The sequence below is a fragment of the Nuphar pumila genome, chromosome 9, assembly GCF_984573655.1.
Source record: "Nuphar pumila chromosome 9, dmNupPumi1.hap1.1, whole genome shotgun sequence".
In the NCBI taxonomy this organism is placed as follows: domain Eukaryota; kingdom Viridiplantae; phylum Streptophyta; class Magnoliopsida; order Nymphaeales; family Nymphaeaceae; genus Nuphar; species Nuphar pumila.
Genome location: NC_143257.1, coordinates 19,070,246 through 19,096,324, shown reverse-complemented (window position 1 = coordinate 19,096,324; position 26,079 = coordinate 19,070,246). Strand labels below are relative to the sequence as shown.

Genomic DNA, 26,079 nt, shown 5'->3' with positions numbered 1-26,079 from the left:
ACACAACTCACCCTAACGACCAACTCAGATTTCCAACAACAATGAGTTAAGAGGCCTATCAACCATCAATTAGACCCAAGGTAAATGACAACACATCGCTCATACACTTGAGAATCTAGATTGATAAGATGACTTGAGGTCTATGTCACATAGGTGCGGGTGCGGGTGCGGGTGCGGGTGCGGGTGCGGGTGCGGGTGCGGGTGCGGGTGCGGGTGCAGATGCATATGCAGATGCAGATGCAAATGCGGCACTTTAAAAAAACTTGGGTGCGGGGAAGGTATATATATATAATTTTTAACAGTTTTAAGTTAACACTACGTGTATGTGTGTGCATTTATGTATTTATATATATAATATAGATAAAAATGGACTTGATTGGGGTTAACTGAATCTACTTTTGGATAGAAATGGACCTCAGTGTGGTCGACTTCACCTAACACAAAGGAAGTTGTGTCCAAGTGTCGCACCCGCCTGGGTGCGGGTGCAGTGCCCTGAACTCCGAGCCAATAACAACAATGCCAAAAATAAAATTCAATGATGGGCAATTTAAATGTCATAAAAAGGCAATACATACTCACAGAAAACAATTTCCAAAAAGTGAGTTCATATATAAGAACTGATTTGAAAAACAACATTTCAAATCAAATCTAATAAAGGTAGATGAAAATATAGTGAAATCATATGCCCAACAAGATATCAATTGACGCAATCATATGCATGGTCAATACAAGCTAGTCTACTATGAGACAACAAAGACATACACCATTAAATAGGGCCAAAACATATATAGAGATTCTCAAAGAACAAATAAAACACCATATATTTAGAGATTCAATAGCATGCATAACTATCACCAATCATGAACTCACACACGTCACAAGAGATTTTATCACAATGCAACAAATATAAGATTTCTAAGGAGCATGTAATAAAATACCGTAATGCACAAGAATCTTCTAAAGGTTACAAAGGTGCACAAGCACTCGCACACGCATACCTCAGACAAGAGGCAAAAACAAATAAACAAAATGCATAATAGGTTCAAAATTATTTTATGCATGTATGATGCCAAATCATGATTATTCCAACCATGCTTTAATAGTTTTTTGTAGTTTAAGAGAGCCCTTTTTCTCTCTGTCTTTTATAGTTTCTTCTTTGATTTCACCATCTTCCCCACAAATAGATTTTGTGAGAATAGGTTGAGGTTCCGATATGGAGCCATCAACATAGTCCCACAAGTCTTTGCCAACTAAGATTCTTTTCATGGCGGTGGCCCACATATTATAGTTTTTCTCATCAAATTTGATAGGGAACAACCATAACTACTTTTCCGGCCATCGTACCAAAAAAAGGAAGAATAGAGGAAGATAAAAGATAGAGAGAAAAGACGAGAAGAGGAAGGCAAAAACTGTGTTGGAGAAATTTAATGGCATGCTTCACGAGGCAACGAACCAAAGCTTCACCGCTATTCACGATCTTCCTCTTGATCTTCACATATGAGCTACAACCTCAGAGCACCAATGCCCTGATATCAAGTAATGAAAATACAAAAAGAGTACAAGTGGGTGCCTCTTATGGGCATACAAAGAACACAAGAACATACACAACCAAGACCACTTATGGGTAATGTTGAATATAGGTGGTTTTTAAGTTAAGTCCTTTTATGTTAGAGGTTTTTTTGAAATTCTATTTTTATATTGGGCTTAGATGTAATTTTACCTTTTTACCTCTCTCTATTTAACAATAGAGAGAAAAGTTAACGAGTTCTTTTTCTGGCAGTCATCCCTCTCTCTCTCTCTCCCTTTCTCTCTCCTCTCTCTCTCTCTCCCTTTCTCTTTCTCTCTCCTCCTAGGGTTCGGTGCGTCTCTGCTATTCTTGAACATGGTATCAGAGCCTACGATCTCAGGAACGTGATAGATCGTGATCTCCTCTGCAATCGATCTACACCAACAAAATTTTATTGGAACCAGGTGTGTATTAACTGTTTTTTTTTCTTGAGATCTGATGACAGATCTGGTCCAAATCTATTATCAGATCTAAGGAGCATCGCGAGAGTGTGTGTTCGGCAGTCGTACCCCCTTTCTCTTGAGTTCCATCTGCCGTGATTTTTGGGTGTGGCAGCTGATAACAGATGTCGTTCCGTGTGGCTATTTGTGATCGAGATGTGCTGCGGCTGGGATTTGTTTACGCTATTTGGGATAGAGATGTGTTGCTGCTGTGATTTGTTTATCGTGTCCCTGTCGTGATTTTTCTCTAAGCATCCTGTTTTGAGCTGTCGTGATTTCCAGCATAAGCCAATATGGGTTCAGCAACTGCGGTCGTGATTTCAGCATCTCGTGATACCATGATTCCTGCTGGGTATTTTTTCATGCTGTCGTGATGTTTGTTTGTTGTCGTGATGTTTTTCTTTGCTGTGAAAGACGCATATTAGTTTTGGTATCAGACATGCTATCTTGAAAATTTTTTTTCTCAAAAGTTCTGTCGTGGAAACAGCAAGATTGTTTCTTTGCTGTGTTGGAAAATATCTGCTGTGTTGGAAAATATCATGCTTATGTGAAATTTTTTATTATTGTCGAGGGATTCTGTGTTGAGCATAGATGTTGGTTGTCGGTTCTGGCTGAAGCGTGATCATCACATACGCTATCGTATGTGCTGCTTGAAGATTGTCAAGATTGTATATCTGTTGTGGTTGTTGTGTTTATAAAACCTGCTATTCAAGTGGGTAAATTTGATTTGTTTGGCTGAAATAGAATTAAATATTCAGTATGGGTGAAACTTCGAAATGTGATTCCAAAATTGAGCATATTTGCGAGTATAAGGCTTTTGCCAATCCCTTCTCGTACGGCTCTTCTGTAAGGTTGAATGAAACTAACTATGCAAGGTGGTCCAGAACGTTTATGATGTCGGTGTCTGGACATCGTAGAAAACATATTTTGTTGGAAGATAAACCTAATGAAAAGGTGGGAAAATACGTTACTTGGGATAAAGATAATGACATTGTTATGTCATGGATCGTGAAGAACAGTACAAACCCACATCAATTCAGCAGTTGTTTGGGCCATAGCCCGATATTCTGATTCTGCACTCGACCTAGAAACCACATTTTGTTTCTTACTTCTCCAAGAAATCAAGTTGTCTCCCAGAAACACACAGAATCCTATGGTAGATTTTCTATCCACTACAGATCCTGCATAGTCAGCATCAGAATAGGCCACTATCTCCAGAGTTCCACCTTTCCTGAACAATACAAGAGCACCACCACACAAGCCACTTAGGGGCCAAAACACAAGTAAAAAATATAAGAATATTATTAAAAGAATGCTTGTGAACAAGCTTAACATACAAGAGGGGTTACACCCCCTTATTTATACACAAAAGGAAGCGAAGAAAAGCCATTCTGAAGTGCTCCCAACAGCTAGAAATATAGTTGTTGGGAGCACTCTCAACAGCTCTATTCCAAGGGCATTATAAGGACTATAATGCCCTTGAGAAAAGAATAAAATACATTAAAAAGGAAAACCCTAAAGTGCCCTCTAGGAACACCACTAATTACATAATATGTAATGTCCAAAATACCCTAATGGGTTTCACTTATTACATAAAGAAATATATATATATATACATATTAATATAGACATATATGTACATATGCAAACAATAAGTATATATATATATATATATATATATATATATATATATATACTTTAACATTTAACATTAACAACCTCTTCTTTGGATGTAAAGCCACATAGAATATTAAAATCATTCTCCAACCAAAGAAATCCATTTTGAAGTGAATGGACTGCTTACTGACCATTGAGGAATGAACAGAAGGCAGATTTTTATGCCATTAAACTTTGATTTAATGCATATGAAGTCCAATGCTCAAATATTTTAATTTTGAAACATCATGAGAGTATCATGAACGTACGGAAAGACATCATGGTCCCCTTTTAATCATTTTTTAAAGTACATACAGATTCTTCTTTTCGTTCCTTTTTTATGTTATTGATACTTTTTCTTTAAATATTCTCCCTTGTCAACATTGCTCTAGCAGTAACCCTTGAGACATTCAGCATGGACTATTTTCTACTTCGTAGTCATAGGCCAAAAATTGTAAGATTCAATTTTAAGTAGAGAAAATGATGAATAACCTGTATTAACCAATATAATCATGATTCATACACTAGTCTGGATTATTATATTTGACTTCCTGTTCATGCACAGAAGCATCAAATGATTACATGATCAAAAAAACCTATGAACATTATCTATATGATTTGTTTAGTGCCCACCATGGGCTTGTTCACATGGTTAGGGCAAAGTATGATTGTCTGTTCTCTTCCAGACATCCCACAATCGATTTCCCATGTGTGCACCAGTGTTGAAGCACAGCATGCATCTTCCTAGTGGCCAAAGGGGTGAACCCGGAGTTTTATTGTCTAAGCAGGGAGTCATTCCATGTGGGTTTCAAAATGGCCTGGGATGGCCTGACACCATGGACAGATTCCTATGTCATAAAAGAAAAAAGATTTGTTTAGCAAAAAATAGGTTTTGAGTCACGTGACTGAGATGCATAAGGATATTTCAAGGGCTTTAAAAATCAAAGGCCAATGCATCAAAATTTTGTGCCTCAAAAAAGATTTGATTTTAATCTGAAAAAACATAACCGAAGTGTGACCCCTAGCAAACAAACCATGCTGAACAAATCCAGTGTTGGATTGAGTGAGAGAGGCTGTTGACAGAGTGCACATTAGGTGCTCACTTTAAGCGCTGCACTTACCAACTTGTTGGAAGGTCACGGCACCATGACTCTCGAGAGAGAGAGAGAGAGAGAGAGAGAGAGAGAGAGAGAGTCATGGTGCCGTGACCTTCCAACAAGCTGTATCAACTCAAGCTGACCTCATGGATGGATTCAATGTGATCTGATTTGTAGGAATCAAACATTGGATTGTGTTTTTTCAATATAGAAATGACTTTTTGAGCTACAAAATTTTGCACATTATGAGCCATTGATTTCTTTTAAGCTGTCAGAAAACTTGTTTACACATCGCAATTATGTGAAACCTGTTTTCCAATAAGCAAACCTTATGGATAACATTTGTAGGGTCTGATCTATCAAAAAAGAAGGCAAACAATCTACTCATTTGATGTAATTGTGCCATGACCACATAGTATCCCACACACACACATACAATACATACGACTTACATATACAAGCATATACATGGTCTATTGTACCATACTATCTAGTTACAAATCTTATATGCAAGCCTTGTCTAGTCAATCTGATTCCGTAGAGGCATTCAGCATGGTTTGTTTTTGTGGGATTGCATCGTGAATTGCCTTATTTCGATTCAAGAATGTGTTTTCCTAAGTCATGAAATTTTGATAGATTGTAAACCGTTGTTTTTTAAGCCCATAAAAAAACTACTCACATTCACATAACACAATTCAGTGATCCAATACATGATTCCCACTAAAACCATGTGGTTACGTCTGTAAGACTAGATTCAAGAAAAAAATAAAAAAAATGATGTAAAAAGCATTCTAGATCGTACATAGTCATATATATATATATATTTTTATATATATCAGTCACCTGTATCGTTAAAGGTAATTTCTCGGCGAGGGTATTTCTCGGAGAGATTTTCAAAAGTTCATAAATCTTGAGAAAATCTCGGGAGTTTAAAAAATTGAAAAAAATATAAATAACAATAAAAAAGCTAAGAAAATAATAAGTTTTGCATTATTTTTCTTCCAAAAATATAAAGAAACATGTTTTAAAGGTTTTAAAATATAAAAGAAACAAAAAATAGGAAATGCAAACTTAAAATAAATAAATAAAAAAGAGTTTTTCCCAAAAATATCGCGATATTTTGAAAATATTGCAATATATTCCCGATATTATTGGCTACCTTGAAAAAACCAATAATATCGCGATATTTTCAATTTATCGGTGATAGTGATATATATATATATAGACATACACAACATGACTTATTTTTCTTTTGAAGAAAAAGTGAGTGTTATTCATCCAAAGAACCTCTTAAGGATCAGAACTAGATTAGAACCTTTTGCATGTAAAATTTAGATTAGGTCAGGAACTAACCCCAGTCCGAGTACATTGGGAGTTTTGAACCCAAATGCAGGTCTGAACCCATATTTGATAATGTCAGAACCCATCTAGACAAGATTTGGTTATACTAGATGAACTTCAGCCCGCTACTAACCTACTAGAGTAGCCATTGTTCCTGATGGTCTAATTCATGTATGACCCTGAAGCAGGAAGGCATGCAAAAGTTAATCTGTGAAAGGCTTTTGTTACTTCTTAACATTTAAGGGTCCCATAGATCAGTAGCCTTGTTCACCCTTTTTTTCCTTGTTTAAATTATGTAGCAGCTTCATTTTCTAACCTAAAACTAAAGTCATATTCATCAATATTTTAGAAGACAAATTAATACAAGAAAAAAAAGTTATATTAATCAACAAAAACAACAACAATGAAAATAGAGAAACCAAAACTAAGCAAAGATGGAGAAGTTTCCCAAGATGATCTAATTAATTGGCATTTCTTGGCAAAAAAAGATAAGTATAAACCAGATAACAATACCATAAATTTGTATGGCGCAGGTGTTCCCAAATGCCAAGACCAGAAATAATGCCTACGAAAAACCTTTCATGAGGGCACAATGTGTATGAATAATGCGACTGCTAATTCACTGCTAGATATCCAGACAAAGAATTATTGACTTGCATAAAAGAGTCATGATGACCAAAGAGACTATTCATTGAAACAACACAAGTAGAATTCATGTTTTTCAAAATGTGCATCACCATGGCTATGCTGCTATGCACCAGCTTAGGTTCAGGATAGACGTATTCGCTATTTTATGTTAGGAAAATCCATCTGTTTTTCTTGCACACCATAAACAAGATCTTGTAATTTAATATGATAGTACATAGGAATCAACAAATATTCAGAGTCTTACCCAAATCGATCATTTGATCGTTCCTCCTTACTCTTAAGATTATTTCTCTCATGATCCTTACTCCTTTCAATCCCTCTATCTTGGTTCCAATCTACATCATGATCTCTTTGCCAATCACGATCATATACCCTGTTACGTTCTTGATCTCTCATTTGATCAGCATCACGGTCCCTCTTATGATCATCACGTCCGTGATCACGATCATGCTCTCGAGATCTATCACTGTTCCCATCCCGATACCGATCTCTATCATGATCCTGAAAGTGACCTCTATCCCTGTCTCTGTTCCAGTCCGTGTCCCTTTCATTTTCTCGGAAGCGCTCACGCATATGACTTGACCTTCCAACTCTAGTTTGCACTTCATTAACCCTTACAACTCTACCACCAATGGTCTGGTTCAAAGTTTTTAAACAGCAAAAAGCACATGAGAAAGCAATGAGAGAGACAGAGAGCATTGTATAGCATTGTGTATGGCAAATCAGGAAGGAAAAGCTAAAATACAAAATCTATTGCCTCGTAAAATAACAGTAATGATCGCTCACCCTCCCATTCATATCATTGATTGCATCGATTGCAGATCTTGGATTTGTGAAAGTAACAAAACCATAGCATTTACCACCAATATGACGATCATTTATTATCTGCAGAGGAACAAGACTTGAGTTACTTATTTCTGGAGCCAAAGAAAATAATAACCTATGCATTTTATGGCATATACCACAGCATAGAGCCTTTCATGCATGGAAAAGATTCACAATCAACAGATGGACTATATGCATAATACATACACACAAACCAAGTAGAATACATATACATCAAGAATAAATAATAATTAAACAAAACAATTTCATAGGGAGATATTAGAACTTTCTTGAGCAAAGGAAAATTTAATACTTTTGGAAACATTAAGAAATGAAAAAAAAAATAGGACAACTATTACATTAATACCTATGTCACCTAGGTGCGGGTGCGGGTGCGGGTGCGGGTACGGGTACGGGTACGGAAGGTATAACACGGCAATTCCAAAAAATGTGGGTACGGGGACACGGCTAAATATATACTAAAAAATATATATTATATATCTAAAATATATCTTATATATCTAAAATATATACTGAAAATATATTTTATATATCTAAAATATATATTATATATCTAAAATATATATTATATATTGAAAATATATAATATAATATAGGACACGGCAAATGCCGTGTCTAGGTACCAGTACCCATGTCGACACGGGTACGGCACCCTAAGTGTCGTGTCCCGGTTACATAGATTAATACAAAAGGAATATGTTGTGAAACTAAAAAACAAAGAGCATTTATTCCAAAAAATCATCTTGTTTATATTCCAAAGATACCCTTAATCTGTTTAACTTGAATAACATTAAGAATGCCCAGCATGCCCCTCATCATTATTTTAGACAAAAATGACCTATGATAGTTAAACTGGGCAGTTTCACATATCTTCCATCATGCCCAATTATTGAGCAGATGTCACAGGGACTCGACAAACCGGGTGCCGCACCCGCGTCGGCGCGACGCGGGTGCGCGCACGTGTGCGGTACCCGATGCGGTCAACCCGACCCTGGGTGCGGTCAACACACCCAGGGTCATTTGTGTCCAATTTTTAGATTAAAAAAATAATAAAAATCTGCCCGATAAAATATGTTGTTGAGGGGAGGATTAGGGAAAAAAAAATTTGCCCTAATATTCCCTTCCTCTCCTCCCAACCTCTGCCAGACCACGACGCCGATCGACCTCCACCGGACCCCGATGTCATCGTTGACCGCTCCGCCGAACCTCTCCTCCTCAGGTATGCTCTCTCCTCTCCGACTCCCTCTGCTCTCCTCTTCGACCCCTCACCTGCACAAAGAGAGCACAGGGAGGGGGATCGGCCCCTCCCTTGCACAAAGAGGGAGGACAGGGAGGGGGCTCGGCCCCTCCCCTACCAACAGGGAGCGCAGGGAGGGTGCTCGACCCCTCCCCTGCACAAAGAGGGCGCAGGGAGGGGGCTCGACCCCTCCCCTGCACAAATTATATAATATATATATAGTTATTTATTTATTTATTTATTTATTTATTTATTTATTTATTTTTGCGGCACCCCCGCATCCCCGCACCCAAGTTTTTTGAAAGTGTCACACCCTCGCACCCGCACCCATGTGACATAGATCAATATTGGGTCTTCTTTTATAATTACTTCTTTTTTAAATATACTAAAACTTTCAAAATTGGTAATTTGGTTATCTGATTTGACTTTGAACCAAATACGCAAATAAGATGACTGACCTTTCTCTAAAATTGTTTTTAATTTTTGTATTCCTTTGATTCTAAAAACAATTTTTTTAGATATTAAAAATAAATTCAGTATCTTCTGAAATGAAAATTTTAATAATAATATCACAATAAACAGAAAGCACTGATGTTTATGCATATTATGATATATGTTATTCAATGTTGTTTTTACATCTCACGAGAATATTGTTATATATTTTAAATTCTAGGCCACATTTGGAACTAAAAAAGTTTCAAACAATATCAAAAGATTTTATTACAAAAAAGAAAAAATGAACAACATTATTGGTATCAATAGAAATCAACTTTCAAACTTGAATGACCATTACATGGAAGCTAAATGTGATTCAAACAAATTAGTCTGTGACTGCATGATGGAAAAGTATAAGCCAATGAAACTTCTCAGTGGTTCACTAAACTGCTATACACCAAATCTGAACTATGCATAAGTGTTTAAACTTTAAACTTATATGCAGGTTTTATTCTTGTAGCCTCAAATTAGTACAATTATTCAAGGCATACATAAAGCCCCATAACATTGTGTTTTATTGAAATCAGTTCACAGTAGAGGAACTAAATATGTATGTTGTTAGAATAACGGTAATAACTAATGTATACATAATAATTCAAGTTCTCACAAGTTGAACATGCTAAAGCAGTCATGTGTCCAAGTCATCGTCAGGAAAAAGAGATTGCAGTAAATATTTCTATACATATTTAAAGATCCAATGACATTGCCTGCGGAAGACCTAATTCAAACAAGAAACCTAGAGATTTAATTAATGAGCACTGAAGACATGAAGCCAAAGAATATCTCATGGTTCTCAATTAAATTGGTTGACAATGGACATAGAACAGGTCACAACGTGATTGAATAATTGGAATGGCAGCTGCCAACGTAGGAGGGGGTAAGCTAATGAATATGGTGGCCTATAAGCAGTTGCTTTACTTTGGTGAATGGCTGAACTGCACTAGTAGAGAATGTGATAGATCCTATACTAGAGCTAACACAATGTGACCAACTTATGGCTTCAAGAAGATACTACGTGCATCAAAGGTACAGTAACCAAACACTAAGACTAATATCACCCTCATAATCCAGCTTGCAGTAGGTTAATGATGCCGGCCAGGTCGCTTTGGCCTCTGGTAAACTCATTTACAGTCTCTCGGATATGCCTTAAAGCATGCTTTACAGTTCCCGTATTTCCATCTCCAGTTAAGCATATACATCAGGATGCTGGATTGACTGCACAGACTATATCAGGTTTCATAAGACCTCATGGATGCTGCAACCAAGGATGGATCCAAAAGCAACGCATCTTCATCTTCATCCAGTCAGCTATTGAGGCCAATAGGCTACTAGCATATTTGTCAAGTAGGTTGTACCTACGATCAGATGAAGCTTACTGCAATAGCTCTCCTAACAAAAAAAATGCCTAAGATCCAAAGGTCTTCATCTTAAAGAATGTCGGTGCAACCATGACGTGTTTAGTTTTAGTATCAATTACCACTGACTCGTATCATCAAGCATATCTATGTAAAGAAAGATGATAGTAAGGAACTTGCATGACATCTAACTAACAAGAACTGATCAATGGCACTATGGGAAACTACAAGGTATTAGCAACAAAAACCAAAAAAAACTATTCACTACACATTTTATAAAGGTCTTCTTTACAATGTTGTAAGTATGATACGGTACGATATGTATCGTTACTATGGGCAAAAGCGATACGAGTGTATCGAATTTGTATCGTATGTATCGTACGATACAATCTTGTATTGTGTCGTATTGTATGATACAACCCTGTATTGTGTCGTATCGTAGGATACAAGGTATATCGTATGATCCACCTTCAACGCACTTTAAAAAGAGACGAAACTTGTTTTTTATTTTTGGGTTTTAAAGACCTCTTGAGGGCTGACTTCCTCATTTATGTAGAAGTCACTATAGTATTCATGCACCTTAGGAGTCATGAGAGCGATTTGGGGGCAGATCATTGTGCGAAAGAGAGAGTTTTTACAGTTTGCTCAAGAGTACATTTTCACCATTTTTTCACTCAAGAAAGTGGGTTAAGGTAAAAAAATTCTATTATGAGTAAAATTATAAAATTACCCTCCAAAAAAATTTGTATCAGGGGCTTACGCCCCCAAACCCCCGCCAACTTACGGCAAAGTTGGATCCGCAGAAATTAGGGATTTATGTCAAGGTTGAAATTAAGTTTCATATTCCTCCAATAAAGTGATAGACCCATGGGAATATAAGATTTGGTATACAGGAATAAATAGGAATAGGAATGGAGTAGGGATTGTTATTAGTCGTGAGTTTATAGATAATGTAGTTGAGGTCCGTAGGAAGGGTGATAGGATTTTACTTATTAAATTAGTATTTGGTACGGATATCATTAATATTATTAGTGTTTATGCACCTCAAGTAGGTTTAGATGATTCCGTTAAACATCAATTTTGGGAAGATTTAGACGGAGTAGCACAAGAGATATCTTATGGAGATAAGATTTTCATCGGCGGTGACCTTAATGGACATGTAGGCATTAGTAGGGATGGATTTGAGAGTATCCATGGAGGCTACGGTATAAGAGAAAGAAACGAAAGTGGAGAAAGGATTTTAGATTTTGGTTTGTCCTATGATATGATCTTAGCCAACACTTGGTTTAGGAAGAGGGAGTCTCACCTAGTAACATTTAAAAGTGGGGTTAATACGAGTCAGATAGATTTTTTCCTACTTAAAAAGAGAGATAGAGGTTGTCGCATCGATTATAAGGTTATACCAGGAGAAAGTGTAGCTACACAACATAGAGTCTTAATTTTAGATCTTAGAATTAGAAAATGTCGTAAAAGGGATAGACATAAGATAGATCCTAGAATTAAGTGGTGGGCACTGAAAGGAGCTAAACAAGGAATGTTTGTAGAGCAGGTAGTTAAGGAAGCTGATTGGTGGCTCGAAGAGGATTCAGAATCAATGTGGAATAAGATAGCGGGTTGCATGAGAAAGGTGGCTAAGGAGGTATTGGGTGAGTCTAAAGGCGGTGCACTGCTAGGTAAGGATACATCATGGTGGAACGAGGATGTCAAATTAACTATTAAAGTTAAAAGAGAGTGTTATAGAAATCTAAGTAAAAGTCATGATAATGAGAATTTGGAAAAGTATATGATAGCAAAGAAGGAAGCTAAGAAAGTAGTTCGAAACGCGAGGGATAAGGTATATAAGGAGGTTTATGACAAGTTGGATACCAAAGAGGGAGAGAAAGATATTTATAGGCTTGCAAATATGAGAGATAGGAAATCGAAGGATCTAGGTATGGTTAGATGCATCAAAGATGAAACTCAAAGGGTTTTAGTCAAAGATGAGGAGATTAGGGAGAGATGGAAAGATTATTTTGATAAGCTTTTTAATGGATGTCATGCTCAGGATCTTGGAGACTTCTCCATTCCTTCTCATGAGATGAATCGTGACTTTATGCGCAAGATTTAAAAGAAAGAAATTGCAGAGGCTTTAAAGAAAATGAAATCAAGAAAGTCAGTCGGACCAGATGGTATACCTATCGAGGCTTGGAAATGCTTGGGTGAGAATGGTTGACAAATCTTTTTAACAAGATTTTGCGGACAAATAAGATGCCTAAGGAATGGAGGAAGAGTACTTTGGTGCCTCTATATAAGAATAAGGGTGACATATAAGATTGCACAAACTATCGTGGTATAAAACTCATGAGTCATACTATGAAACTTTGGGAGAGGGTGATTGAGCATAGGTTGAGGAAGGTTGTCATGATATCAGAGAATCAATTTGGTTTTATGCCTGGAAGATCGACTATGGAAGCTATACATCTTCTTAGACAAATTATTGAGAGATATAGAGAGAGGAACAAAGATTTGCATATGGTTTTTATTGATTTAGAGAAGGCATACGATAGAGTACCTAGGGATATTCTCTGGTGAACAATTATGAAGAAAGGTATTTCTTTAAAGTACATTAGTATAATTAAAGATATGTACGAAGGAGTGGTAACCAATGTCCGCACTTGTGGAGGGGTGACAAACAATTTTCCTATAAGAGTTGGGTTACATCAAGGATCTACATTAAGCCCTTTCCTATTTGCTATAGTGATGGATGAGCTTACGAAATCAATTCAAGAAAATGTGTCGTGGTGTATGTTGTTTGTTGATGATATTGTTTTGATTGATGAGTCTATAGTTGGGGTTAATGCTAAGTTAGAATTATGGAGACAGACATTGGAAGCAAGAGGTTTTACGTTGAGTAAGAGTAAGACAGAATATATGGAATGCCGGTTTAGTAAGCAACGCAGTAGTGATGAGAGTGTAGTGAAGCTTGGCGAGCAAGAAATATCGGTGGATGACTGTTTCAAATATTTGGGATCTATCATTCGAAATGATGGAGAAATTGATGGAGACGTAAACCATAGGATAAAGGTTGGGTGGATGAAATGGAAAAGTGCAACTGGAGTGTTGTGCGATCGTAGAATGCCATTGCGGTTGAAAGAAAAGTTTTATAGGACGACAATTAGGCCCGCTTTATTATATGGTACGGAATGTTGGGCTACGAAGAGACATCATATTCAAAAAATGAGTGTAGATGAGATGTGTATGGTTCGATGGATGTGTGGAAATACAATAAAAGATAAGATTCGAAACGAGGAGATACGTAAGAAGGTAGGCGTTGCATCCATTGAAAATAAGATGAGAGAAAATCGTTTACGGTGGTTTGGACATATTCGGCGAAGGCCTAATGATGCTCCAGTTAGAAGGATGGACAAATGGAAAAATATATTAGTCAAAAGAGGTTGAGGTAGGCCTAAGAAGACTTGGATGGAGATGATAGGAAAGGATATGAATGCTTTGAACCTCACCGAGGACATGGCATTGGATAGAAATGATTGGAGGAGAAGGATTCATGTGGAGGACCCAGAATGATTTTCTTTTTGGTTCATATCGCCGACCCCAATTGTTTTGGGATGAAGGCGTAGTTGTTGTTGTTGTTGTATTCCTCCAATAAAGGTGGCATTAAGATGGTCCAGCACGACAATGTGGCACTCAAGTAATGAGTGAAAACCGATTAAAAATCGAGTGCAACTATTGTCATAATATTTTTGTTTATGTAATATGAAAGTATGAGTTTTGTGGCATGTTCTTAATTGCAAGATATTTAATAGTTTGCATTGTTCTTGTGAGATAGTTGATGTTTGAAGATATCTTATGCAGCTCATAGAGGCATAAGTGCATCACATGTGATTTTGTGGTTGCAATTTGTGTATTTCATAATTGTTTTATGTGTTATGATTTTTTTTCATCATTTTTTTGAAAATTTTTTACTAAAACATTATTATTTTTGCAATATGATGCGTATCTTATTTTGGACCCAACTGATTCGGGTAACAATACAATACTGTGATCGTTGCAAAATTTTTACATTTTGCAAGTCCACTTGACCTTTTGAAAAGATTTTGTTTTTTAAAACTCGCCTCCGTTTTAAAATACGGGAAAATTGGGAGATGGGATCCGCCTGTCGGTACGAGGTTCAACCGTTCCTGACGCCTTTACCAGGAGTAATTGAATTAAGGATTGAACTGTATGCCTTGCTTTGCTTAAAATGCCTAAGTAATTATTCTAATTCCTAAAAATGCAGAAATGATCATATGTGTGCATTTGAGAAAATTTTTTAAAGAAAATCACGATACATGCTTGGATTTATTTGAAAATTAAAAAAAATGGTTTTGACAATCGTCTTGAAATAATGTTGAAATTGTTTTAAAATTGATTTAAAATGATTTCAAAATTACTTTGAAAATATTTCAAAAATCATTTGGAAAACATCTTGAAATCTTTTTGAAATGATTTTGAATTCAACTTTGAAAGTATTTCGAAAATCAATTGAAATTATTTTGAAATTGAAATTGAATTTGAACTTAAAATTGAAATTTAAATTGAAATTGAAGCTAAAATTGAAGTTGCTTTGAAAATCAAAATTGAAAATTGAAATGAAAATTGAAGTTAAAATCGAAATTGATTTGAAATTTGAAATTGAAAATTGAATATGAAATTGAAATTAAAATTGAAATTGAAATGAATTTAAAGAGGAAATTGAAAGTAAAATCGATTTTGAAATTGAAGTTTGAAATTTGATATTGAAATTGAATTTAAAATGAAAATTTGAGGTTGAAATCGATTTTTTGAAAATGAAATTGAAAGTTGAGATTGAAATTGATTTTTTTTTAAATTAAAAAATGAAAAACTTTTGAAATACGTAATGATTTTGTAAAATACCCTAAGAGTGTAGGCCTTTTGTAACTTAAAAGAAATTAATAAATCTGAATTTCATTCGTATTCTAACTATGACCAAAAATACGAATTCCACTAAGTTTATTAACTTCTTAGAAGAATGTTTGCGTGTCATTCGTGTTGACCATAGTGAAATTTGAAATATGCGTATGACAAACCATAGCATTTAATATTGAAAATTAAACTATATGCAAATGCAATCTATCTAATGCAGAAAGGGAAATTTCCACTATTTTTTTTATATTTAATTACAATTTACATCAAATAATTGAATAATTAAATAAGAAATAAAAGGGGAAATGAAAGAAAACATCATCTTGAGCTTTTCCCGCAAAATTAGCAAACATATTAGTGGGAAAATATAGGCTTTTCTGAAATTATCAAGCAATATCCAAAAATTGAAGGATAGTTTCCAGAAATAAGCCCTTTTCATGCTTTTCATAAAATCAAAATCATAAATGAAGGATGAATACATGATTTGATAAGCTATTAAAATGAGCCTAATTTGGAAAATAAATTTTGAAATTAGGGAAAAAATAACCAAAATACCCCTAAAATTAAGTCTATGGCCTTAAAATTAGGGTTTTTTGAAAGAAATTTTGACATATTTGTCACATGGAAGCTCAAAAATTTATGAAATTGATTGGAGAACTTGTTGATGTGATTAAAAACATTATCAAAGTTTTAAATCATGGAAATAATATTCGAAATTAAGAAATTAAATGCAAAAATGCCGAATTTGCCCTTGTTTTAGCAAAACCATGACTTTTAGAAAACCGATTTTCAAAAATGCAATGAATGAAATGCCAAATAACCAAAGAAATTTATGAAAATTTATATGAAGACCCCTAACAACCCTAGAAACAATCTAGAATTGAAAAATTCAAGAAAATGTTGAAGAAAAACACGAATTAGGGTATTTTATCAGATTAAAACAGGAATTTGTATAATCGAATTTACAAGAAAACCTGTAAGAGCATTTCGGGTGAACGAAGGTCTAAAAAAACTCAAATCAAGCTCAACATGAGTCTATGGATTCAGGACACATCAAAGAAACATCTCCTTTTTGCAGAATATCAAAATCATTTCTGAATCTTAAGATATTAATGAAACATTGGAGAAATTATTTTAGAAATAGGAGCTTGAATTTTAAGAGACAGGTTTCTGTAATTTGGGTGTTTCAGAGACTAAATCGACTCAATTTTTCTCAAATTTGTTGAAGAAGTTGCTTAATACAATCAAGAAACTAACCTAATTTACAGAAATAAAAAATCAAATTTGGTTTGAGCATGGTGACATTGCAAAGTCAGTGATCTATCTCAGGGAATGAACCTGTTACAGAACATGCAGTCCCTGTTTTTAATAAAATTAAAATAGCAAATGAGCATAGAAATGTATAAAATTTGACAAGGATAAACTAGACACGTAAAGGAAGAAAATCACTTTTACAAATCTCGAAAACCATCTCTGGTTAGACAGATCTGATCCAGGCAAGATGGGACAAGGTCTAAGCAATGTCTGATGAGGTAAAACAACAGGGTTCTGATTTTTTATTAAAATAAAATATGAAATGGCCATGAAAGTTTACGAAAATTGACAAAGGTAAATTGGACATGCCAAGGTAAAAACCCCATTTTACAGATCTTAAAAACCCTCTATCATTGAGGAGATCTGATTCAAACAAAATGGCTCAAGATCTGAGCAAGGCCTGACAATGCAAAACGATAAGGTTCTAATTTTCGATCAAAATAAAATATGAAATGGCCATGAAAAATTCTGAAAATTGGCATGAATAAACTAGACATTCTAAGAAAAAAAATCATTTCTACAGATCTAAAAAATGATCTCTCATTGGGGAGATATGACTCCAACAAGTCGATCCTAGATCTGATCAACGACTGAGGTTGCAGACAGACAGGGTTTTGGCTTTAAATGAAAATAAAATAGGAATCGACCATAGAAATTGCTGAAAATTTACAGGAATAAACTAGACATGCAAATAAAAAAAACCCTTTTATAAATCTAGAAAATGATCTCCCAAAGATATAACTCTGATAAAATGGACTAAAACCTGAGCAACTCAAATGACACAGAATGACAGGGTTGTGGTTTTCGATCAAAATCAGGTATGAAATGACCATGGAAATTGCTAAAAATTGGCATGAATAAACTAGACTCAATCCTAAAGACACCACTTTTTACGGATCGGAGAGATCATCTCCGGTTAAGAAGAAATCACTCCAACAAGTCGATCCTGATTCTGCTAAAATCCTGACGGTGCAGAATGACAGGTTCTGAATCCCGATTTTTAAAGTGGGTTCACAGATCCCCAAAAAATGTAAAAAATTCACAAATTCATAGAGATACAGTCATGAATCACCCATAAAAAAATTCAGATCAAAAACTCAAAGAAAAACATCCAAAATGATGATGCTAACATGAAGTGAGAATCAAAATGCATACAGAATAGAAAAGAGAATGAAAGCATCAACTCTATTGATGCATAACATGAAAAATAAAGCATAGATGCTATATTTTCGAATTTTAGAAGAAAGAAAATAGTAGCAAAAATCAAAAGAAACAAGGCAAGGATCAATTGATATAGCCGATTGAAGAGAAATTTGATCTTCATGGTGGCTTTTGATAGAAATGGAAAAGCAATAGCATAAAATCAATGAAAAGGCAAATTAGAGAGACGAGAGGGAGCTCTTACCAGTTAGAGGAAGTTTCAACCCTTGGCTGCAATGGATCCTCACTTCAAATGAGGAAAGAGGCACCAAGGAGGGGAACGATTTTCTTGGAGAAGAAGAGAAAAGGAGAAGGGGAAAGAGGGAGAGAGAGACAGAGAGCAAGGGAGAGAGAGAGAGGGCTGAAGATATTTTCTCCTTAGGGTTGGCGCGACCCTATAGCCCCTTTTTATAACCTTTTTTAGGGTTTGGGCCTAGGGTTTCTAGAGTCTTCCCCCTAATTAGCTTAATTAAGCTTAATTAGTGGGGGGCGATTTTGGTTTTTTAAGAAAAAGGGTGACATGTGGCACAACTTCATGTGTGTGCACATGTGGGTTTTTAAAAACAAAGAGAAAAGGTTAAAAACAAGTGAAACAAGGTTTTAAAAAGGTAAAGTGAGAATTAACTTTGAAATTGGCGCCATTTGGAGCCTAAAATCAAAGTGGATCCAAGATCCATTTCGAAAAAAATTTAGAATGAAATCCAAATTAACATTTTAAATGGGACCCCGATTGTTTTTCTTTTGAAAACTTTTCGAGATATTGAATTTTTGAAATACAAAGATTGGTTTTAAAATTGGATCAAAATTAGTTTTTGAAATTGGATCTGGATCCGAAGTTTTGAATAAAGCGGATCTGGATCTCTATTGAAGATGAAAATGAAAGGAATTGATCTGAAATGATGTTCGGACCTTGGATATGAATTTATGAAATAGAATTGAAGGAAAAATCCAAGCCCATGATAAAAAATGGATTTGGATCTTGGATTTGATATTGGATCGGGCCCAGAAATAAAATTGGATCTTGGATTTGGATAAGGGCCCAAGGAATGAAATTGGGTCTCAGATATCAGACAAGAAAATGAATCTGAGTTTGAGTTCAAAAATTGATCCAATTAGCCTTCTGAATGGATGAGAAGGTGGATCCAGATGGAAATCAATCTCAATTCTAGATGTTAAGGAATGGATCAGAAAGTGATTGATTGGATCCTGGATATCCGATGAGATATTCCAGGTTCATAAAGTAATTTGGATTCTGGGTATAGATAATAGAATGAATTAGATAAAAGATCCAGGTCCAAGATAGAAAATGGGCACCAGATCCAACATTGGATCCAACATTGGATCCAATATATGAATTGAAATATGGATTGGATCTCGGATATAGATAAAATATCAGATAAAAGAATTGATCTGAGTCCAAATTGGGAATTGTCCCAGCTTGAAAATTGATAGAAATGATATTCTCAGCAAATTTTATTTTTTTTTGCCCTGCAGGGGTAGTGTAACATGGTACTGGACTGGTTTGAACTAATTTAAATTGGACATGACTGAAATGGACTGAATTAGAAGTCAGTTATACTGAGGTGAACTAAATTCGGAGCTAAAACACTAGCTGGGCTTACTAGGGTTAGCTCAATTTTGACTGAACTGAGTTGAAACGAGCTGAAATGAAGGTCCGAGAGTGTGGGAAGTGGCTTTGAACTGGAACTAGACCATTTGAACTCCTGATGAGCTCAAATTAGACTCATGGGGATAGGATCTATTGGATTTGATTGACTCGAAAACAATTTTGCTAAAATTCGAGCTAGAAATGAGCTCATTTCGCCTGAAATGAACTAAATTTAGCTGAAATGGACTGACATCGCTCTTCGTGAGCTCAGGGAAACTAGAAATGACTGTCATTCTAACTCCTCTGAACTTAAAATGAGCTTGGCTAAGTCTAAATGACAAAGGGCTAAGGCTGACTTGGGGGTAAAATGGTAATTTTATTGACAAAATGGGGTAAACTGGTCTCTAGACTAGGATAAACCTAGAGGTAAGACCCTTACATTGCCCTGCAGGGGGTTGGCATATGTGAAAGAGGGTGTAAAGAATGGACCTAGAAAATTTGGGGTGCTTACAGATGCCTCTCTTTACTGCTAAGTCGATTGAAAGTTGAGCTTAGTAGCAAAGAAAAACACAGCAAATTTTAGAATATCAAAAATGCCCTAACTAGAAAATCTAGACTGGGTGTGGAAGAATGTTTTGAAAATGGTCCTCATGAAGTGAGGTTGCAAAAAGGTGAGAGAAATGAGATCCCTAAAGCTTTGAAAAGGGAGATTGATAGAGAAGAAGTCTCATGATTGAGCCAAAATAAGCTTTTGAAATGGCCTTTTTGCAGAAATTCAGGTTTATCCCTTACCCTGGATGGGACGAAAAATACCTCATAGAACGAGGCTCAGGTTTAACCCTTAACGGGGATGAAAAATACCTCATGAAATGAGGCTCAGGTTTAACCCTTACCTGAACGAAAAAAAAACACCTCATGGAATGAGGTTCAGGTTTGACCCTTACCTGAACGGGGACGAAAATACCTCATGGAATGAGGCTCAGGTTTAACCTTTACCTGAATGAAGACGAAAATACCTCATGGAATGAGGCTCAGGTTTTACCCTTACCTGAACGAGGACGAAAATACCTCATGGAATGAGGCTCAGGTTTAACCCTTACCTGAACGAGGACGAAAATACCTCATGGAATGAGGCTCAGGTTTAACCCTTACATAAACGAGGACGAAAAATCAGAATCCTCGAATGAAGAAACCATGATGGGACTTCTAGACTTCGCACAAAGAATTCGAAAGGGGTTGCAAAAGGCAAGGAAAATGGGGGTTCTTAAAGCTTTGGAAAAGGGATTAATTGGGGCGTGTCATGACTGAGACTGAATAGTTTTTGAAAATGACCTTTTGCAAGAAAAGCAGGCTCAACCTTTGACCTGAAAATGAACTTTCTATGGCGGGACAATGGAGATAACAGGGAAATGTGCGGATCTGAGAGCTCGGGCGCTCAAATAAAAAAGAAGGGAAGGATCTTGAAAACCCAGGTTATCAAGTCCTAATGATGGATAAAACATCGCCAGGATATATCAAAATGGACATCAAGTTTTCGCTTCATGTCAGGATAGCCAAAAAATATTGTCAATAAGATAAAAATTGTAGTTGATTCAAAATGATTGAAATATGCACATTTATGCGAAAAAATATTCTTTTTTTCTACCAAGAGTGTTTTATTTAACTGGGCTAACTTTGTGAAATCAAGAATCAAATTCAGATTTATTGTTGTTGAGTTTCTTCAAGAAAACTATCTATTTCCTTGATACGAAAAGAGAGGAAATGTTCTTAGTTTCATAAAAGCAATTGAATGAAAAGATATTAATAAAAGAATTTCGCATAGATAAAGATGATTCCTAGCAATTTGATATCTGGAGTTTACCCATGATGATCTTATTGCACTCTTTGAGACATAAAATTAAGCTCTCTTGGGGGCTTAGCGAGAAGTTCATCACATCAGCTTTCAACTTGGTGATGTTCTGATTTTCTCTAGAAGAACATCACATGCTCTTTCAACTTGGAGATGATTGAGTCTTCTTTGTCCCCGAGAATGATATTGCCTCTTTGATTAAAAATCCTTTGATGATAAAACAAATCAAATATCTTTTAGGGTCTGTCAGGAGATTCGTCGCATCAACCTTCAACTTGGTGATGATCTGAATTTTCCCTGGAAGAACACGTCACATGCTCCTTCAACTTGGAGATGATCCGAGTCTTCCTTGTCTCTGGGGGTCTAACTCGCCTATCAACCTTCAACTTGGTGATGATTGAGAGATCTCTTTTTGCAGATAATTAATTATGCTTATATGATTTTGAGGAAAGTGAGAGGATTCTTTTATCGCGCGGGATATTTCCACTACCTTGTTGACAGAAGAATTGCCTTTAAAAATGTGTCATAGATATGATCAATACCAATTCATTTCTGGCTTTTTAAGATCATTTTCCTCTGCCGACCATATCAAGGATCTTTCCTTCATCCTTTTAGTTGACCAATAGAAAAAGTTTGAATTTTCTCTCTTATTTCGCAGGAGCTTCACCCTTTTGGAAAGAATACTAGAGGTAGTTTGAGGTGAATCCTTGTGCATTGAATAAAAATTTTGAAATCAACGAATTTTTTTTTTTAGCAAATTGGCAAAATGTCCTAAAACCCTTTGTGAAATAATTGTTTGATATCAGATTGACACATTCGTGACTAAATTCTCCTCTATTTTTCCTCAAAAGAGAGACTTAGGCTTGACCCTTGACCTGAACGGGTAAAAAGATATTTCTCTCTTCCCTAAAGAGGAGGTGTTTGCAAGACGGAACTTTCGAAGAGAAATTAAGTTTTCGTCAAAACTCCCTAATCTTAGGCTTCTCTTATGGAAATGCGTGTGGGTAAGGTCGATAAATAATCGTAGAGGAGCGAGTCCATCACACTCTCCCTAGAAAAATGGTCCTTTATGACGGGGAGGCCAAAATGAAAAAATTGGAACCACAAAAGGAAACGAGCTTTCGTGGAAACTCTCCCTAGAAAAAGGGTTCTTTGTGTAAAATTGGTTATTGTTTTGCAAACGGTTCGCGAAGAAATGAGTCCCTTCAAACTCTCCCTGGAAAAAGGGTTCTTGCGGACGAAGAACTGATTGCATGCAAAAAGAGTGATCTCCCTCGAACTCTCCCTAGAAAAAAGGTCCTTCGCAAGAGAAAATTGATTGATATTTGAAATATTTGGCCAATTTGAAAATGAGTTCAACCTGAGGGTCGAATCTTGAAAGACCGTCGTTGGCAAAAATTGCAACCCGAGGGTTGGATTGTAAAATGATTGGCATTTAGTTTGGATTTTGGTGAAAGGCCAGTGCGAGGACTGGATTTTGAAGGATCGACCAGTGCGAGGACTGGATTTTGAAGGATCGGCCAGTGCGAAGACTGAAATTTGAAGGATCGACTAGTTCGAGGACTGGATCTTGAAAGAGATTATCAACGTGATGGTTGATTTTGAAAAAGATGATCAACACGAGGGTTGATTTTGAAAAGGATGATCAATACGAGGGTTGATTTTGAAAAAGATGATCAACACGAGGGTTAATTTTGAAAAAGATGATCAACATAAGGGTTGATTTTGAAAAAGATGATCAACACGAGGGTTGATTTTGAAAAGGATGAACAACACAAGGGTTGATTTTGAAAAAGATGATCAACACAAGAGTTGATTTTGAAAAAGATGATCAACACGAGGGTTGATTTTGAAAAGAATGAACAACACAAGGGTTGATTTTGAAAAAGATGATCAACACGAGGGTTGTTTTTGAAAAGGATGATCAACACGAGAGTTGATTTTGAAAAAAATGATCAACACGAGAGTTAATTTTAAGAAAAGACCGGTAAAAATTGGTTTTTTGAAAAAGAAGATCAATCCAAGGGTTGATTTTAGACAGACCGGTAAAAAGTAGTTTTGATAAAGACTCAACCCGAGGGTTGATTTTGAAAAAGAGACTGTTGCTTTGAAAGCTCTCGGTGATCATGATGGAGATTTTGCAAATATCATGTGGTATGCCAAATGGTGATAAATCTTGAACTTCGAACATAAGGTCTTCATCCTTTTATTCTTGAAATGACTGTCGTTGTCAAAAACAATATCATATGGTATGCCAAGACGGCAAAGGATATTCTTGTGAATAAAATAAACCACATGCCGGTCTTCCACTATACGCAGAGTAACAGCTTCAACCCATTTAGTAAAATATTTTGTGACTGCAAGAAAGTATTTGTGACCATCGAAAGCAGAACTGTATTTGGCTGCATGGTCTACTCCGGACCACTAAGCTGACTGCAGATCGAACTCTGGCATGATACCCGATAACATACGATTCTCGACACGCCTCTGTCACTCTGAGAATTGTCTGATACACCTCTCTGGCTGGTAGTCTACACAAAATAAAGGCCTGAGCAGTCTGTAGCGCTTGCCACGTGCATAGGTATAGCGAGGAAGTGACTTCTGCTGGTTGAAGTAGTCCCAAAGGATCTCATCTTTATGCAATCTTTCAATCAAAGCTCGATACTCAGGAGTAGGTTGTGGCTCTATGTCGTTGTATCTGAAAGAGTTGGCGTTTGTTGGCACATGCTGGAGAAACCAGAATTGTAGTGCGCAGGTGCATCCTTCCACCAGAATTAAATCACTGAGGGTAAAGCGGGTCAGACCACGATAAAGAAAGGCTAGAGCGACCATGGCAATTGAGAGGCGGCGGCGGGTCTTCTGACTTCCCCACCTTCGCATAAGCTAGACGACTCTGATATCAACAAAATTATGACCGTCTTGGAAGAAAACCAATCCTATTGTGCATAAGACCATGGCATGTTGGATTTTTTCTTTGGTTGCTCTTGATAAGGTGTTAACCTCCTCCTATGCCCTATACTTACGATAGAGCTCGAATAGATCAACGAATTGACTCCCATATGCTTCGATGAGTGGCCAGGATCTACGTCCTGGCATTCGAGCTAGAGCATCTCAAACATCCAATCCCTTGACATTAATCAAAAATTGTTGCTCGATGGGATCATCTAGCTGACCAGCTAGCTCCAGTAATCCCATAATGTCAGAAAATTTATCCACGAGTAAAATCATCTCTCTCCACGAGAACCAGAAGGTGCAGGAGCGCGGATTCCACCGCTCTGCTAAGGCTTGGATGAGATTTTCGTTGATGGTCTACCTGCCCACTGCTGACGCCAGTTCTAATCCGCAGTCCTCCAGGTGGTCCGAAAACATACGAGAGAAGGTGGTGAACCAAGAATAGAACCACCAAGAAAGGAAAGGACCGGTTTTCAGGATCTGGTGTTCTGGAAGACCTTGCCTTGTCTCATATGAGATATGGCCTTCGAGAAAGACAGAATCGCTATGACTGGATGCCATTGGGATACACTGGGGAAGAGGAAAAAGGAGAATAAGAATGTTGACAAAAACACAAGATTTATTAAAGAAAATAGCAGGCAGGACCAGATTTGATTGAAGATCTGAGATCCAGAATGACAAGGAAAAAGATATACGCCTGAAGTTTTGGAAAAACAGGAGAATTTTGAAAAGACCTCCAGGGTTTGAGAAAAAATAATTATTTTGAAGATGTAAGAAAATACAAGTAAAAAAAAATTTTGCAGAAGCACATTTACATCACAATAGAGCTACACAAACAAGGATGCGCATACAGCACTCCCTAAAGGTTGACTCTATCATGCAAAATTTGAAAAGGCTTGTAGGACCTTAATCCTAACTCTAAGTTTCAGATCATCTGAGTTCAATCCAGATATATTGATATACTCAAGCCGAAGCTCGATGTACGTAGCATAAAAATATCTCTGGTTCTAAGGTTATGGTTTTCCAGCATCCTTGAGCGTCTGTCGATATACTTTGGACTATGGCCCTTAGTACGTGGCAGGGGGTTATTAGCCCAAATAAGTAGCCTAGTTGTGAGGCTTTGTCCCGAACTACGGTTCAGGGAGAAAGCTCAGCAACGTGATAACCGGGAGAACATAGGTAGGGAATGTTTTTGAAATATGATTCAAACATACAAGAAATCAGAAAGCTCTAATGCAAAGGCTTAAGAAGATAGAATTTTTAAAATCACGAGAAGCATACACTTGCATACAAGGTTTGCATTCAAGTCTAGATTGAGGAGGCTTGTATTTGACCTAAGTCTAAGTGAGCATGAATAAATCTCATCATTTGGTCCTACCAACCACGCCTAAGCCTATATGCATTAGATGTCAGCTGGGTTAAAGTCTAGGCTCCTAAGTTTGCAAATAAATACTGACATTTATGGAATAATAACTTAGACAATTAAGCAAGACAAGGCATAAGTTCAATCAAATGAGGACAGGTCCCATCACTGTCGCCAATTCTGTGAT

At 36.4% G+C, this 26,079-nt stretch overlaps 1 protein-coding gene across 1 annotated transcript in view; it reads right to left on the bottom strand.

Annotated features, from left to right (window-relative positions):
* The window catches only part of LOC149828475 (uncharacterized), a 46,722-nt gene that overhangs the window by 6,907 nt on the left and 13,736 nt on the right, over positions 1-26,079 (bottom strand). The window contains exons 2-3 of the mRNA XM_090016856.1: positions 7,536-7,634; positions 6,994-7,385 (exon numbers count right to left, since the gene is read on the bottom strand). Of these exons, the coding sequence (XP_089872982.1) occupies positions 6,994-7,385; positions 7,536-7,634 (491 nt within the window). The remainder of the gene's footprint in view (positions 1-6,993; positions 7,386-7,535; positions 7,635-26,079) is intronic.